We start from the raw sequence: 14740 nt of genomic DNA on the forward strand, positions 1-14740 counted from the left end.
TACTTGATTACTAGTTCTAGATCCATGGGGTTTAAAATTTTAAACAGCCACAGTACTTATGCTCTTCATCCTTCAGGTATTCTGAAAAAAGTATTAGATGTATCAATAATTAATGTACACTATTTGTGTCCCATGAACTTTACTAAGGTAGAAGAAATCCCTGTTGCCTGGTTTTACTTAAACGGTATCTGTAATCTTGGCTGAGCTTCAGGAACCCTGTAACAATTAATTCAACGGTTACTTATCTGATAACTTCAGTTACTCAGAACACAGGCTTGAATCAGAAAAGCGAAATTAGCCTCAGCCAGAGAACAATTTAAAGCCCCATGTACCTTATTCACAGGCAACAATTCAAGTCCTTGACTCAAAGTCTTTTTCTTAAAGAAGGCAGCTGATTAGGAGACAAGGGTTGTAAGAAGAAAGAGGAGAGAAGGCAGCACAAAACATTAAGTAGAGCAGAGGTTCTCAAAATGGAGTCCCCGAAAAGTAATGAGCATCACCTGGAAACACATTAGAAAAGGAAATTCCCTTGCTTGCCCAGACAGACCTACGAAATCGGCTGGGGATGGGACCCCGGGAGCGCTGGGTTTTAACTGGTACTCCAGGTGATTCTGACGGACCCAAGAATCACTGTCCTAGAGATAGGAATACTAACAGCACAACAAAGTCATTAATAAAAAGCCAGTAAGAACTCACTAACATGGTTCAAATAAGCTTGTCTGAGTATGTCCATTCAAGACACTACCACTACCACTCAGGCACTTTAACAGATTCAGAGAGCATGAGAAATTACCTCCATGGAGTTATAATCTAATTGCTGTAGGAAGACAACGCAAACGGTGAAGAATCCAAGTAATTATGTAACACTTGAAGCAAACTCCTCTTCAAACTCTGATATCTAAAAGGTAGCAATTGTATTCTGGTTCAGCCCAATCACTTGAAGCACATCAAGTTGAGCATGAGTCATAAAAGAAAAGTTAATTTTGTTTGAAGCAAGAGAAACTACAAATTTTGTAAATCTTTGAAAAATTGCTGAGAATATAAAGTTTTAATAATGAAAGCCAAAAATCTTCTTATATCCAAAAACTCAAGTATGATGGAAAGCTTCGTTTTCCATGATACTAGATAAAGCAGTTACTGTAGCTGTTTTGGTGATTTCTTTAAAGCAGATATGAAAGATGCAAATCAGATAATATCAATACAGCCAGATGTATTTATAGGAGGGTAACCAAAATCAACTTAAAATCCTGCACCCAAACAAGACTAGGGAATGTAGGCCAGCTGCTGAAAGAGAAAATGAAAGTCTGTACTTTGGTGGACAGTCATGGTTGGAGAAACCTTTCAGACAATTTCCAGGTTTGTCTATAAGAACTTCCCACTCAGGCTCCTCCATGCTTTCCCCCTTCCAGCTGACGGGAGAGATGCCTAGCAGCCACTTGACCTGGTCCTTAACCACATGGAGGACAGCATCCCAGTCAACCTGAACAATCTGCCCTGGACTGCTACAAACGCGAGAAATAAACTGCCGTCATGTGAAGCCATTATGTTTTGGATCTCCGTGTCACAGGGTTGAGCTCACCACACATCACAACAGTGCACACAGTAAGATTACGGTCCATAGTCACTATAGCTTGGGAGCATTTTGGTGACTACAATTATATCAATATCCTATTGATCTGTACTGTTTTCTAAAAGGAACACCCCCACCCAAAGGGACTACTAGTTACTAGTTATTATTTATAGGAATACCAGTCTAAAATCTGGATAACCACATCTCAAATGTGGGAAGATGTTTATGAAATCATAAGAAAACATCTCATTTCAGACATATCAATGTGTAAGAGATTCATGACTGAAAAATCCAGGACTAAACATTATCGCCATCAACATGTAGTCCACATCTGAGTTTCTACTAGTATTCATGGTTAGATTTTACATGCCTGTGTGCACTGGAGGTTTTACAGGGATGCATCTCTGATTCTTCTGCTTTTACTAAGACCTTGTCCCCATGTCCTACTCTAGGGTAACTGCACATCCTAAAGGCAGAATAAGAAAAAAAGATGATTTTCACATATGAATATGACCAGTCAACCTGAGGAGACTCAGGGAAATTTAATAAAAGAGGCGGCCACCATTCAATTCATTCCTACAGAATCAGAGGCCCGCTCCTATCTAGATGTGCTACACACAGCAGAGTAATTCTGTCCACACAAGCACACGCTCTCTAATGAGTACCTACAGTGCACCACTGACCCAAAAAGCTAAAGAGAAAAAATGATCCCTGGAGCTCTCGGCCTATTTGACTCAAAGGAAATAAAAAGATTGACTTCCAACTCTCCACATCTAGCTGAGAATGAGGAATATTCTTGGGCATTTACTAATACATACTCCCTCCCTCTCCGCCTCTCAGTTCATTCAGAACCTCTACAACACTGATTCACCCCAGACCCTAACCTTACAGTGCTGAAGCAAAACCCCCATCTCCACCTGATGCAAAGGATTATCTATTTATATGTACTATGTCAAGGAAGTCCATATACCTTTTAAAGTCCTTTTTAAGTCTAGTACTACTACAAAAATCAAACTCCCTTTTGCTACCTCTCATCACTGTCTTCATCTGTCTTTTAGTGTACCTACCTCCTATTGATGAACATGTCACAAAACAACAGAATTTTAGATTAGACTTCTTAAATCATCTAATAGTATCTTCTTATAGAAATGAAGATGCTAAAACACATGGATCAAACAGCATGCTGAAAGCTACATAGCTACTTTAGTGGAAGAACTGGTACCATGTTCCAAAGGCAATCAAGTCACAATCCGATGAAAGCAGCCCCAAGACAGCAGGAGATGCTGCTACAGTTGTAGATCACTGAACCTATAGCTGAAGGGAACCCCTACCCACTCCCATCCAGACCTTACCTCTCAGTTAAGGAACAAGTTAGCCAACACATGAGATTGAAAGAGGAAGTCCACAATAGAAACTCTCAAATCTAACAGGACACATTAACCAGGGATTCCCCACCAGTGGAACAATATCTACCGGTAGCTATTTTAAGCCTTACCTGACAGGTCTCCAAGCCAGCTGCAGCAGCCACATCCCTCTCTGCGCCATTAACGTCTCGCCTCAGTTTCCTGAAATTCCCAACTGGGAAGGAAATATAGCCAGCAAGCACTCCCAACCCAGTTATGGTTCTACAGTACTACTGTTAGTAACCTGCCCTGGGACATCACCACCTGTACCCATACACATGCATACACAGAGCAGCCCCCAGCTAGGATGAGCTCGACATCACAGGGCAAGGTAAAGGCCTTCTTCACAAAAACCTCAGGGACCCCTGACCTTAACTGTAAGGTTTTCTTTTATTTTTTAATGTAGAAAGCAATCCCCAATTAGAAAACCTGGACAGGTTTGAGTGATTCTGCTGAATATACCTGAAAAACAAAGTAGTTACAAAAAATGGAAACATGCAGTTTAAAAATAATACAAATATTTTAACTGGTTTTAAAAATGTTTTAGCATCTCAAAAACAGTGACTCTGGTTCTGATGAAGTAAAACTCTGGACAGGCATATCTGTGTTCCTCATGTGTCTAGTCACCTACACCCTCTTTAACATTTGCAATTTTTAGGAGTTTTTCAAAGATGTTTACAGATTCATTAAAATTCACTGTAATTAAGAGAGATCCACCAATTAAAATTTTTTTCTGAGATAAAAATGAAGCTTAGTCAAATGAGTATTAGGCACCATCTTTATGCCTAAATTTGTGCTAGATAAGAAATGACACCATCCCTTCTTAAGGAATCTGTAATGTGCTTAGGAAATCTAGGTTGATATTTAAAACAGAATATCTTAATGGTAAACTACCTCTATTGCTATTAAGTGTAAAAATAATTCACAGAAATCAGTTCAGATGGAAATACCAAAATAAACTCATGGTAGGATTACCTGACTGTCCCACAAAATTCATTTAATGAAAAACGATAGCTTATAGTTCTTATGGCCTTTAAGTGATTTTAATGTAGAGCCTAAATACACAGTGATATCTGAAATATGAACTTATATATTTACCATCTGCAAAACCATAGCTTCAATCTTTTAGCAACCTATTTTCCCAATGGTACATACACTCCTTAGCTGGAGAGCAGGGTAGTAATACAGGCAGGTAGACATATTTGAGGGTTTAATTTTATCCACACTAGCATTACAGCATTAAGACCTACAAGAGGTTCATGACTGGACTTACACAATTTATTAATTTTAACAGTATTTTCCCAGCTTGCCTTCTCTTGAGTCAAAAACAGGTCAGTTATGTGGACACACACATATATACATAGTCTAAGAAAATAACTGAAAGGGCTATCATGTAGGAAAGATTTTAATTTATTCCATTCAGCACAAAGGAAAAGACATAGGACTAGTGGATAAAAGACAGACAAGGCAAGGGAGGGTGGGAGAGAGGCTCAAGAGGGAGGAGATATGGGGATATGTGTATACATATAGCTGATTCACTCTGTTGTACAGCAGAAACTAACATAACACTGTAAAGCAACTATACTCCAATAAAGGTGTATAAAAAAAATAAAAAAGACGACAGTATTTGGCTCAGCAACAGATCTAATTTAATATATTGAAATGTACACTGGGCTGCCTTGGTTAGCTACTTAATTCCTTATTACTATAGGTGAAAAAGCAGAAGCTAGATGATAATTTCTCAGGAATGCCACCTCTAAACGGGCACAAGGGCTGAACCATGTAAACCCCAAGGTTCCATTGAGACCAATGACCACCAGTGTCAGATTATCCCATAAGCCAACTACTGTGCAACTGAAATGAATCAAGCCTCCCTTTCTTCATTACGATATGAAACATCATACAATCAGAGAACTTTATTCTTTAGCACAGAACTTTAAAAAAAAAAGATCACCTTTCAACATTACAGGTATAAGAATATTTTTAAATAGTACATTGTATATATTAAAAGTTTAATATTTTTGAACAAGAATGATAGATAAATATTAATTTCCCCTTTTCTTTTCCCTTCCTCTTTTTCCCCATACCTTGCCCAAGCCAAAACATAAGAATATTAGCCAATTTTATCTATTAATTTGGCACTCTCAGGAATATGTAAGAAATGATTATTTCAAAAAACTGGATCTAAAAGTACACTATAAAATTTTTCTAAAATATTATGATTAAACTTTAATAAGGGAATACAATTACTTGATAATGATAGGTTTAGTATAATAATTAAATGCTTCTCATGAAATCAATCATCTGAGATTATCATAATTTACAATAAAATACACTAATGGTCCAAAAATCTGCACCATCCTCATATTGAAGGAGTGAATATTTGAAAATACTAAAAAGTCACTTATGGCTCTCTTTCTCATTTATAAATTAATGATGGCATTTTCAAACTCAAGAACTCTCCTCTACCTCACCCAAGTGTACACACACAATAAAGCAGAACAAGAGATACTCAATTCCTGAGTCACAACTGTGCATTAAGCCCCCAGATGATATATTAGAATACTACGCAGAAATGTACACTCCTGTTGCTACCTCTCTTAGAATCACCTTCAAAAAGACTGTGGCCAAGACTGAGGTAATTAAAGTACACAAGACTTAGCTTACTAAGTCTACTACCACATCAAAATACTCTCAGGAAAAATTCTGACAGAAAAGCCATTCAGCAATTATTTCTCATGATAAAATTATTTTTCATGGCACAAAAAATTAAAGTATAAGCTGTCTTTTCACATACTTAGTATAGTCATATTTTAATTTCTAAAGGCTATTCAAAAAATGTTTGCCTAAAGCTAGACCTATTAGAAAAATATATCTTTATACATTACTTTAAAAGTATTCTTACTATATCACACTCAGGAAATAAAATTTTGCTAAGGGTATGTTAAACCAGTGATTCTTAACTTTTGGAAGGCTGTGACTCTCCAAGAGGATAATAAAAGTTGTGACCAGAGAAAAACGCGTATTTACAAATAAAAAATACATATATAATTGTAGGGGTTCTCAAAGACAATTAAGCCCAAGTTAAGTGCCATACCACAAATATTATTATAACTACCTCTGTAGAAGATACTTGGAAATATAGCTATTGTTCTCAGGTTAAATGTGCAGAAAACAACTAAACCTATTGCTCCTTCGTTTCTTAAATTAAAATAAAATGTATATACAAGTCAATGGAAACAACGTACTGAATATTTTTAACACTTTTAAATACCTTTTAAAGCCAATTAGCTAAACTCAAATAACTATTGTATAAAGTTTTACTTCTTGCATTACAACTTTTTTTTAAATACTTTTTTTAAAGTCATCAAAACAGGTTTTAAAGGAACCTGATTCTTTCAGGATCTACTTTGTTCCATGCACTGTTTTTGTTCCTTACAATTTGAGGAAATACAAAATCTTAACATCTACTCAACTTTGCTCAAACATTTTTACATTTTTGGCCAAAAGATATATTTAAATATATATTTTTTCATATGTAATGAAAATGACATTACTCTAGTTTACATGTGAGTGCCAAAATATTTAAGGTTTCATTTTTTTTAGGAAAACAATGTGACATATTTTCAAAGATAATAACTTCTGGAATAGAAATTGAAAAAAGAGAAAATGAAGTTTTATAACTGAAAATCAGCACTAGGCCACACCTACAGTAGACAGAGAGGGTTAAAGACCGATTAAATCCCCGCTAGGGCAGGCAGGTCAGCTTCTGTGACCTTCCTTGTCCTACAGCCCTAAAGCGAAACACCGAGAGCCTCTGCTAGGCCCTGAGAAAATGACATCTACGGGTGAGAAGCAGTGGAGGACAGCAAGGGGTGAACGCTGCTCTGAAAGGACACAGGTGTGTCCCCTTTGCTCACCTCCAGAGCGCTGAGCTGCTGAATGAAAGGAGGAAACATGGAGAAATAATAAATGCAAAACCATTAATGATGTTTTAGCCTGACATTAATGATGTTTTGACTGTCCCTTGAATAAAGAACAATTTTTAAATAGCTGGTATAAAGAATTCAGGAATACACTTAATACAATATACTGACTTATTTCCAATGGTTCCAGACAGTAATTACTTTCATTAGTAGGAGGTAGAATGACCACTTTAATGTTAGAGCTACGTAGAAGAGTAGATAGTTTTAGATTAATTCATTTTATCATAACTTTAGATTGTGAAACCCAACTGGGACCAATGAAACACCTACCTACACACAAGGTAATACCAACTGGAAAGCTTAGGCAAATACCACAACATTAATGGATTCTGTATTCAATATTTTCAATATCTAAAATTCCCTTTGACATAAGTCCTCCAATATTTAAAAAGCCTCTCTTTTAGCCTGAACTAGTCTGATCAAAGATGTGAACAAAATATCTATTTATGAAACAAGGGAAGATGTGCTGTTACACCAAAATAAATTTGTACTTAATTAAGAAAGCTGGTGTTCTGACTGGCATATGGATTCCATTACTGTGAGTGCTTTATAAACACTGCTCAGAAGTCTGACAATTTATAGATGCACAGCTGACATGCAGATTATGCTCATGTAAACAGTGTGAACACACCTCAATGGGAGAAAAATCACAGTAGCATATTACTTACAAGTAAAACTTTAAGGCTACCAGGGATATTCAATTCTGACACTGTTCTCTAGGGAAGAAGGGAAAATGTTTACAAATTTAACTGAATCTGAAGAGAGCCAAAGTAGAAGAAAAGGTAAAGGGACCAGAAAGGGGAAAGGAGTTGCAAGGTGTATCTCAAGGCACTCCACACAAAATTATCTTAAAAGTTTCACCCAGAGAGAGATGCAATTCTTGCTTATATTTAGTTAATAAAATGATCAAATGCTCATTGGGGGGAAAAATGAGTGGGAGATGAGTGGGAAGGGAGGAAGAATGAGAGGGAAGAATGAGAGGGAGAGAGGGAGGAGAGAAGGCGAGGAAGGACGAGTGAGGGAAGGAGGCACTGATCCAATCCCTGGCAATGCAAGGCTACTACGGCTCCGAACACACCTGGTGCTCCATACCCCACACCGCAGGCTCTGCCCATCAAGCCGTCCCTATCTGCTCTCATTCTTCTTCCCCAAAGGTCCTTGATTTCAGCATCAGTATCAAAACCAAAGATTCATCACCACTGCTGACGAGATTAAGCCCTAGGGGCAGTGCTAGTTCCAGGCTGATCTAGATAGACCTTTTGGCGTCATCTAACATACATATATTTCATTTTGTTTCTGTTTTTTTAAACACTCAAGACCAAGTGATGATTATCCAGTACAGGTTCTAGAAACATAATCTGGGTGGCCAGCTCAACCATTCTACAGACACAACATAATCTGCTCAGCACGAACTGTACCATGAATTCAGTATAATTCTGCATACATCACTTGCCTAAGGTACACAGCAGTAGGAATGCGTGATGTAATTATCTAAGAAAATTTTCATATTTTTATATAAATGTTTATGTTAGGAGGCAGGGTACAAAATCTGCATGAATTTTTAAATAAAAGAGGGGACCTTCTAAGAAAATAGGGTTTGAGAAAAGGGTTACTTTGAACTATGCCTCAGGATCCCTGAGGTATAAGTGCATTTCTTCAAATTCTTCTGCCATTTTGGGTAAACCTGGAAGAAAGTGCTGAGATGTACTGTCTTCCCTACCTCAATGACCCATAATATTTCACATTTCTTTCCTACCATTGTTTATAATACTTTAGCCAATTTAAAATTACTATGACAGATTTATAATCAAACACCTGAAAGGCAACACATCTAAACTTTCATTTAGTGATATAAATTACTTTTTTAGAAATTTATTTCAAAAGGAGGACCTTGAAGCATATATATACATCAATATTCTATTTCTGATGCTCTTACAGAAGTTTTTGAGTGAAATAGCATTATCACGAACTTTAAAAAATAAGGAAATACTATGGCCCAGATAAGACTTTTTTTCTCAATAACTACTTTCTCCTTTGAATTTATTTTTGTGCTTTTAAAATTTTAAACATTCTTATATTTAATTTTTGTTCATACTTAAATTTTGCTTTAAAATTTTCAACTACACATTTGGTCTACGGTATCAAAACCTAGAACATAAAACTCGTAATGTGTTCAAATATGAATCACAGAAGAATACTGTTTCAGGTCTGGTAAACTAACAGCAAATGGTGCTTAGAGACTTGCTATCTGGAACTCACTGGAAACAGTTACTCAACTTACCTGGTGCTAATCCAGCAGCAGCAGGAGTCCCCAGGGATGGGTGAGAGAACACTTGAGAGAAGGCAGATGCATGGGACTGGGACGCGTTACTCAGCCTTGAGGCTGATCCTCCTTTGGGAATAAACTCACTTGCAGTAGGATTTGGTGTCTATTTAAAAATCAAATATAGTAAGTTAACACATTTTAAGCCCAAAAAAGTCACTGAATCTACCAGGCATTATTCCACAGTGCTCTATTTACTGAGTAAAATATTTTATTAAAAGGATTTACAGTGTTTTTTACAGTTCTCGTATTTTGGGGTGGGATAATTATATTTCTTTTAGAAAATTTTTCATCAAATTTGAGGGTTTTAATCATTTCATTTGCAGAATTTAACTTCAGAACACCAAAATCTGCCTTTGTCAAATATACATCATTACCAAACTATGCTAACACAATTTAGAGAACTGGGAGGTTGAAACTACCTAAAAACTGAGCAACAAGTTTCAAATTTAATGTCTTTAAACCACTTCTACCAGGATAAGGGTCAAAACTGTCTCTATTCCAAAATCAATCACTTCCTCCTTTATAAGCACTTAAGACATTTCCCCAATAATATGGTGCCATGTATTTAAATAACAGTGAAGACGAGAAAAACACTTAAAAACAAGTCAAACACATGAGAAGAATCAAGATATAAGAAAAACATAACAGAGGCCCCAATGTCTGCAAAGTATTGCATGTAACTTCTGTTATATTAAAAACACTTTACTATGAGATTACATGAAAAACATTTCCTCCCAGTTGTATGATGCCACATTTTATCTAGTCAAGTGGCCTGGTACCTCTGGCTTTAAGAACGACTGGCACATTATGAGACAAATTCAAATTCACAAATGATCTATATTTTGTTCATGTAGAAAAAAAAGAAATTCCTAAATATTTTTCTAAAATAGTGATCTATATGCTTAACTATAATTAAGATTCAATGACCGTCAACATATCGATATTTGAAATCGACTTCTAAAAGGGTCAACCAAGGAGACAATTTAGTATGTTCGTACTTCAGCCCACATTTTCTGTATACATATAAATTAAGTTTAAAATATACTGCATGACGCAAAAAACTTAATCACTTATTTTAGAACTGATCATTAGAATGAAAAATGCATTTCCATAGAAGGCATAAAATATAAAAGATGGGCTAAATGACTGTATAATCCAAGAACAACTTCCCTATCTGATATGACTGACATTTTAAACTGCCAAGTTAGAGTTCAAAATATTAGATTTGGAAAATAACAAGTCAACAGGCTAACCTCATTTTAACTAGTTACGTTTCAGCTAAAATTAAATACAAAATAATACAATACGGAAGAAATGTTAATCTGTGTTTAATGAAAATATACTAGATATACAGAGAACCTCTTTTACTGCCATATATAAGACATGAAATTCTGAAGAAGAAAAAAAAGAATCAGGCCTGAATCAATATGTATTTTCCAAAGGGGGAAAAAAAAAGTTCTCTTCTGTTACTTATATGTCTATTTTAGAACCTTCCAAATTCTAAAGTTTTCAAAAATACTTGCATCTTCTTTAATTTCCGGAGTAGAAAATAAGCCAACGAATTTCATTGATGCAGTAATCCCTAGTTATGAAGGAACAAATGGTTACCAACAGGATCACTTCAGAGCTAAATCAGTGTGTACCAATTAATGCTAAATCTATTTTAGAAGATGACAGTCAAGATAAAAATCAATCAGGTAACTTGGTAAAAGAGTTCAAAACGCCTAGGAGAGATGGGGACTTCAGGATTACAAGATTACTAAGAGAGAGCAAATTTAGACAAAGAAATCAAGCTAATCTAATCCTGAGAAACAGGTATCACCCAGTTTCCATTTCATTTATACCTTACATTCACCACGAAATAAAGTATTTGATTTCAAAGCTGAGTTTTTCTAAATCAAATCTATTTTAAATTATTCTGAAACACTATTTTTAAGGGATCCTATAAAGGAGGAAAAGGAGGGGAAAATCTATTCTACCTCCCCCAAATAAATCATATATAAAATGCCATTATAACAAATTATAAAGGCCCTTCAAAGTTATTATGATAGAAGCTATTAAAATTAACTATGAAAATTTATACACTAAACTTCAACTTTTAGGGATTCAACAATCACAAATCCAAAAAACCTACCAGCAGTGAATTTTAAGAAGTGAAAAGAAGGGCCTAAACCCCTCCCGCCTTTTTTTTCCTGATTTAAGATGGCAAGGCATCTCCCTTGAGTGGGTGATTTGAGAGTTTGTTTTATTTCAGATGAGTTTATTTGAGATGAGAGAAAAGGTTAAAGGATTTAAATTGCAGATAAAAGATTACATAGTAGGTGTAACACAAAAAACAAAATCTAGGAATAAGAGAGTAGAGCTACTATTATTAATGGATAATATAAATTCCTCTAGCCAGATTAGAGAACTGTCAAAAATACTTAAATAATGAGAAATAATTATAATGAGAATATTTTTTCATGATAAAATCAGTTAAAATAATAACTATAATAAAAAGATGCATTCTTAAAACCACTTTAACTGGTTTAAAACATAAATAAGGGTTTTGTTTTATAAAGTAACAAAACAGCATAGGCACACATCTTTAGCATGTTAAAAAATTACTTTTTTTAGAGATAAGGCAAAACTGGTAACTAAAACCAGTATCACATTAAAATGAAATCTCTGTTCATCAGAAAATAAACAATTTATTTTAGCTTTAGGAGGTGAAGGTTATACCTAGAAAGAAGACTCAAGGACTTGAGTTATATAAATTTGTCTAACTTCAACAACACTAAAAAGAATGGAATAAACGAGAAAAGGAATAGTGAAAAAGAAAATCAAAGTTTTATTATTCCCACCCTATGATTTAGATAATCCCATCTTAACCCTTTAAATATGTTCCTATAATATTAAATTTGTGGGTTTTCTTACATATAATTATATTTTTATTCATAATTTCTAATTTCTATTCATATTTTAAACTAATTTTTATTCATATCTTAAACAGCTCTAACGTACATTTCGAAAAAAAATCAATGTTTAAGTCAAACAGCAGACATCGTGAGAATTTATCAATAAAAAGAGTTTTAGGTTCTTACACACTTAAATTTACACTGCAACTTTCACAACCAAAACAACCAAGTGCATTTTATTTAGTGAGTTCTTCAAACTCTGACATCATTCCCCAACATTCGGATATGATTCCTACCTGTACTCTCTGGACAAAAATATACTAACTCAAGAGTCCTGGCCTTTAGCTTAAAAAGCACTGTTGTAATTATTATCATATATTTTAAATGAAATAATAATGTTTCAATTCAAACATCCCAACCAACCAAAATGATAGCATATTTTCTATTTTACAAATGACCAATAAAGGTTTTTTTTTACAAATGAAGTAACTTTCTGATGAGGTTTCTAGCTCAGGATTAATATAATTTTATGGTTTTCCACTATCATATTATTTCATTAAAACTGTTACTTTTAAGTATAATTCAGTATTTAATACTCTGCAGCACTCCACTACAAACAAGAGTACTTATTAAGAACACAATAACTTAGTCCCATAAATTAAGGGACTAATTTAATAAACAGTGCAACAAAATAAAAAGTTCAGCCATTATTTTTTTTAATTAGGTAGAATGACAAGAGGTTTATACTGAATAAAAACAACACAAAATATTATGTAATATTTCACTGCAAATATGCCAAAAGGTCTATAAGGAAAAAGAAAGCTGTCTTAAGGTGATGTGACTAATGACTGAGAAATCACTACTATTCCTGAATATCAGTCTGGCTTTTTAAAATCACACAGTAAACTCATAAAACCATAAAATACCTTCCAAAGTAGTACAGCTCCTTGTAACGAGCTCAACTTGCTCTACCTCTTCATAAGCTGTTATCAGTAATCTTTCTACTCTCTGAATGAAACATGAATGACCCGGTAAATTTTTCTTAACAGCTTTATCTAGATATAATTGACATATAATAAACTGCATATATTTAAATGTAAACTTTGATAACTCGACATAGGTAGACCACCAGGAAACCATTACCCAAATCAAGAAAATGACTACATCCATCATGCACAAAAGTTTCCACAAGACTGTATGAAATCCCTCCCTGCTGTTCCTCTCTGCTCCACTGCTTTGGACTCCAGGTGACCACTGATAATAAGCTTTTTGTCACTATAGACTAGTCTGTATTTTCCAGAATTTAATATAAATGGAATCTTACATACATATGTATGTGCTAGGTTTTTTACTACCTATTTTTACCTTGTATCATTAAGATTCACCCTTCTTATGCTTTCTTTGGGTTTAATTTGTTCTTTTTCTAGTTTCTTAAGGTAGAAGCTGAGATCACTGATTAGGGAACTTTTCTCCTTTTCTACTACAGGCATTTAGTGCTATAAATTTCCCTCTGATTACTGCTTTAGTGGCATCCCACAACTGCTGGCATGTTTCATTTTCATTCGGTTCAAAGCACTTTTAAATCTCCCTTTCTAATTCTTCTTTGACACATGAATAAATCTTAAGTGTGTTATTCGGTCTCTGAATACTTGAGGATTCTCTAAGGATTACTGGTTTCTAATCAATTCTATTGTGGTCAGAGAACACATTTGTATGACCTGAACCCTTTTATTGAGACTTCTTCCAAGACCCAGAATTGGTCTGTCTTGGTCAAAATTCTACGTGAACTTGAAAAGAATATTCATTTGGTTGTTGTGGGACGGAGTGTTCTATAAATAAACTGGTAGAGTTGTTCAAGAATCCCATCTCCTTACTGATTATCTTCTATTATTGAGAAAGGAGTACTGAAATCCCTATCACCGTCTATTTCTCCTTGCCTTTGTCTCATATGTTTGAACTATTCTTAGATGCATAAACATTTAAAAACGGTGTATCTATGCTCCTAATGAACTGTCCCCTTTATCTTCATCAAAGGACCGTCTGTACTCCTGGTAATATTCTCTGCTCTGAAATCTACTTTTCCTGATATGAATATAGCTATGCCAGCTTTCTTCTGACTAGTGCATGGTATAACTTTTTATCTACTTTTGTGCTTATGTTTAAAGCAGGTTTCTTGTCAGCTTCATACAGAGTTTGCTCTTTAATTTAATTAGAAAATCTCTGCCTTTTTATTGGGATGTCTAGAGGACTTACATTTAATGTGATTATTGATATGTTTGGGTTTAAATCTATCTACCATCTTGTTATTTGTTTTCTATTTGTTCTATCTGTTCTTTGGTCTCCTTTTCCTTTTTCTGCCTTTTCTGGGATTAAATGATTTTTAAATTTTTCATTTTATCTCCTCTCTTAGCTTATTAGCTATAACTCTCTCTGTTCTGTTACTGTAGTGATTGTCTTAGGTTTTACAATATATATATTTAACTTATCACTGACTATGACTATCTTAGTCTGTTAGGGCCATAATAAAATACCACAGACTGAGTGGCTTAAACAATGAA

At 34.7% G+C, this 14740-nt stretch overlaps 1 protein-coding gene across 3 annotated transcripts in view; it reads right to left on the reverse strand.

Moving 5' to 3' along the window:
- Positions 1-14740, reverse strand: part of PAN3 (poly(A) specific ribonuclease subunit PAN3) — a 112218-nt gene that overhangs the window by 54439 nt on the left and 43039 nt on the right. For all 3 annotated transcript variants that reach the window (XM_057707423.1, XM_057707422.1, XM_057707421.1), the window contains one exon: positions 9241-9388. In XM_057707423.1, the coding sequence (XP_057563406.1) occupies positions 9241-9388 (148 nt within the window). The remainder of the gene's footprint in view (positions 1-9240; positions 9389-14740) is intronic.

The sequence above is a fragment of the Hippopotamus amphibius genome, chromosome 14 (assembly GCF_030028045.1).
Source record: "Hippopotamus amphibius kiboko isolate mHipAmp2 chromosome 14, mHipAmp2.hap2, whole genome shotgun sequence".
Lineage (NCBI taxonomy): Eukaryota > Metazoa > Chordata > Mammalia > Artiodactyla > Hippopotamidae > Hippopotamus > Hippopotamus amphibius.